This window comes from Dipteris shenzhenensis, chromosome 20 (assembly GCF_047967505.1).
Source record: "Dipteris shenzhenensis isolate YYH24624 ecotype China chromosome 20, Dip_SZ_1.0, whole genome shotgun sequence".
NCBI classification, from domain to species: Eukaryota; Viridiplantae; Streptophyta; class Polypodiopsida; order Gleicheniales; family Dipteridaceae; genus Dipteris; species Dipteris shenzhenensis.
The window spans coordinates 41,310,205-41,313,897 of record NC_141615.1 but is presented as its reverse complement, the minus strand read 5'-3'; the positions used below and the strand labels follow the sequence as shown (position 1 = coordinate 41,313,897).

General features: G+C 41.7%; 1 protein-coding gene across 1 annotated transcript; it reads left to right on the top strand.

Annotated features, from left to right (window-relative positions):
- The first annotated feature begins 1,312 nt into the window (after positions 1-1,312).
- Positions 1,313-3,425, top strand: LOC147889673 (pectate lyase-like). Its single transcript, XM_087391865.1, has 5 exons — positions 1,313-1,450; positions 1,534-2,155; positions 2,420-2,523; positions 2,691-2,823; positions 3,083-3,425. Exons 1-5 carry the CDS (start codon positions 1,338-1,340, stop codon positions 3,332-3,334), a joined length of 1,224 nt encoding a protein of 407 aa, XP_087247991.1. The 5' UTR covers positions 1,313-1,337; the 3' UTR covers positions 3,335-3,425.
- Positions 3,426-3,693: the final 268 nt, after the last annotated feature.

The following is a 3,693-nucleotide window of genomic DNA, read 5'->3' as shown; positions in this document are numbered from 1 at the left end:
TCTTTATCCCTTTTTCCTTGTCCTTCTTTGTTTTTTTTGAGACTCCAAGCAGAGCTAGATTCTCGGGAATGTGAATAGTACGAGGTCGACGCAAAGTATATAGAAGAAATTGCACCATGTGGTATGTTCACAATATCGCTTGGTATGTACTAAAATCGATGCGGTACATGAAACAGATCGTGTGGTGTATACATCACCACACAGTATAGGTGAACACCGGGTGGTATACCTGCCCTTGTATAGCACGATAAGTGGTTTTACCATGCAATAACATGTTGTACCGGTGCTGGTTAAAAAACATGGTGGGGCCGGTTTAAATTTCTCCAAGGGGGCCAAAAAACGTTTAAAATGTTTTAATTTGCTGAATTAAAATGCCCATTTTAATTCCCCTGCAAATCCCTGGTTGGCCCCCGAGGGTATGCCAATGCATATTGCTATGCACATACTGATGCTATCAATTTCTTTTAGAGCTTGTTAGGGCTAGACGAGTATAGTGATGGGTCTCTTCCGATGGACATACTATTGCTTGTACCGACATTTCCACACTTAGGAAAAAATATTTTGAATGTATTTGGCTCATCTAAAATCAACATATATGTTGTAGTGTTGATGTTTGATACTTAACCCATCAGTGATTACATTTTCAAACTCATGAAGCCTAACCCAAATCGATGCCAAGCCCTACAAAGGCCAAAATATTATCCTTTATCTCCTTCACTATACAATAGACATTACTTTAAGAGTGAATCTCATTCTAATGGGAATCCCAAGCTGTGGAAGAACAGCATCAACCTCAAACCAATTCAATGTCTCTCTAAAGCTCGTCCAAAAACTTATCTAGAGGCAATTCCTCTCTAAAATGGCTGAGGCAATATAACAATAGACCAATAGGAAGAGTACCCAAAATTCAAAAACTTAGATCGTCTTCTTTGGAAGGAAATGAAGTAAACACGCTATAGATGACGAATCTCCTAGAGAATATTGGCAGATTTTCTTTTTCCTAGATTTGACATGTTGTAACATAGTGCTGAGTGTTTTGATCCTCCTTGTACCATCGTCGGCTTTCTACTTGAGAATTCCACTGTACAATAAGGAGCTTCTTGACCTACCACATTCTAATGCAAAGAGCGTGCGACCAAACCCGAGACTACATGCGTTTCCTGTGTCAATTACAGCAATCTTGCTCCGAGGATCAACGAAGCCTTGTTGGAACGGGTGTATGCCATGGCATGTAATTCTGACGTGCTATGAGCTTCAAAACTAAAGTGAGAGGATAAGCATTCTTGCTAAGCATAGAGCAGTCTTACAAAAGAAGTTTTAGGATTACAAGAGGAGATATGCTGTTGCGAAGATTAGCCTTGGCTCTGTCCTGGTGTCTGCAGAGTGCTTTCCTGCTTTGTGGACTTGAAGTTCAGTCCCCGAACACTTTTGAGGATCTCAAGTATCCAAGGTGAGAATTTTCATTATTATTATCGATCTATATTTAGTTTTATCACTCTCTCCTGCTGAACGCGACGCTAATTGTTGTTACAGCTCGAATGCCTCCTCAGAAGATCTGACACTATATGTCTCTGCAAATGCCATAGACAGTTGCTGGAGGCTTGATCCAAATTGGGCAGATCATCGAGCCAAACTTGCTGAATGTGCTTTAGGATTTGGAAGCGCCGCTTTGGGGGGTATGTCCGGTCCGATATATGTAGTGACAGATCCTAGGGACAACTGCAGAAACCCTCCACCTGGAACCCTAAGATTTGCAGTGAATTATCCTACTCCACTATGGATAATCTTCGCGAGAGATATGCTCATCGTCCTTGAGAAAGAACTCATTATGACCAGCTATAAGACCATCGATGGGAGAGGAGCAGACGTACATATAGCTTACGGGCCTTGTATTACAATTGAAAACGTGCACAACGTCATAATACATAGCCTTAATATTCACCATTGCATACCAGGACATCCTGGTTTTTTGAGGGTATATAACCGTTTGACGCATAAAGGTGCTTCTGACGGAGACGGGATAAGCTTATTGGGCGCAAAACATGTTTGGATTGACCACAACAGTCTTTCAAACTGCGCTGACGGCCTTATCGATATCACCCTCGGCTCATCGTTCGTTACGGTGTCGAACAACCTTTTCACCAATCACGACAAGGTAACTTCTGGAAACTGACACGTCAATTGATCGTGAAGAAAGCTACAGTTCACTTAACCTTCATTCTCTTTGGTGCAAACATGTCCTCTTACAATATGATAGAAGTATCGTAGAACACAAATGGAGAAACAGAATTGAGCACCAGGTTTCAATCCTTTGCTTGGAACTGAAAGCTAATAGGAGCCACTAATAACATTTTGGATATATTTACATCGAATGGACTGTATTCATTTCACCTGAGGCCATGGAAATGCTGGAGTACAGGTGATGCTTATGGGCCATAGCGACAGTTATCCAGGAGATCTGCTTATGAAGGTGACTATTGCGTACAACCGTTTCGGGCCGGGATGTGTCCAGCGAATGCCGAGGTCTATATTGCTGTTGCTTAATATCTTGTCTCTTGTCTAGTCAAGCCCAATGGTTGTCGACCCAGTCTCAAGCCTTACTGATGCATATAATTAGCAGGTGTAGGTTTGGATATACTTATGTTGTCGACATCCCACTCTCAAGCCCTACTGATGCATACACTTAGCAGGTGTAGGTTTGGATACTTTCACGTCGTGAACAATGACTACGTGGAGTGGGAGATGTATGCCATAGGTGGAAGTGCTGCTCCATCGATAAGGAGCGAAGGAAATCGGTATAAGGCAAAGTGGAATGCAAAAGAGGTAAGCATATCCAACGATTGGTAACTTCACAAATGCAACTTCAGCTCAGAACATAGGCCTACTCTGCAACATCTTCTTCAGAGTCTATTCTAGTACAATTTTGCCATTACGCTAAACTGCCACTGTCTTTTTGACATTGCGAATTTGTCTTATCATACATTCTTGAGCCATTATGTGATGTGATAGAGCCTTAAGCCATTGTGTTATATGATCGAGCCTTAAGCCATTGTGCCCGAGCCTTAAGCCATTGTGGGCACAGGTGACAAAGCGTGAGCGAACAAACCTTGGATTGGTAAGCGACTGGAGAAAATGGGATTGGAGATCCGTGAACGATGAATTTATCAATGGAGCATACTTTGTGGAATCAGGAGCAATTGACGTTGAAGAGCCCCCTTACAGCCTAATTGCGGCTCCTGTGTCTTCAGTGCCATCACTCACTCGCCACGCAGGCCAGCTCCTCTTTTTTCCTAGCTTGTATTCTAACCCCTTTAACCCCACCTCCCAACCTTAGCCACACCATTAGAACCACCTTTCCAATACTCATAAAGATTTTAAGTTACCCACTAGGCCACCTTCAAGCCTTCGATCTAATAAAATCCATATTATGTTTTTTGCCCAAAAAAGAAAGGGCTACCTTCATTCAATATTTTGGTTAAAAAGAAATGGCTACCTTTATTCAATATTTAGGTTAAAAGAAGAAAGGGGTACCTTTATTCAATATTTAGGTTAAAAAACACATATGTGCATTTGCTTAAACTTTCAAGCCAACATCTCAACCCTCCCCATTTCCTTCATTCCATTAGAAAATCACATGAGCTAATAATGTCCACCTAGATTGACGAGTTTCTAATAGGGCTTAAAGAATATTCT

Excerpts from the sequence above, each read along its gene's own strand:
- LOC147889673 (XM_087391865.1), top strand. The coding sequence starts at position 1,338 with ATGCTGTTGCGAAGATTAGCCTTGGCTCTGTCCTGGTGTCTGCAGAGT. Across the intron at positions 1,451-1,533 it reads GAGGATCTCAAGTATCCAAG|CTCGAATGCCTCCTCAGAAG; the intron begins GTGAGAATTTTC and ends TTGTTGTTACAG. Across the intron at positions 2,524-2,690 it reads TGTGTCCAGCGAATGCCGAG|GTGTAGGTTTGGATACTTTC; the intron begins GTCTATATTGCT and ends TACACTTAGCAG.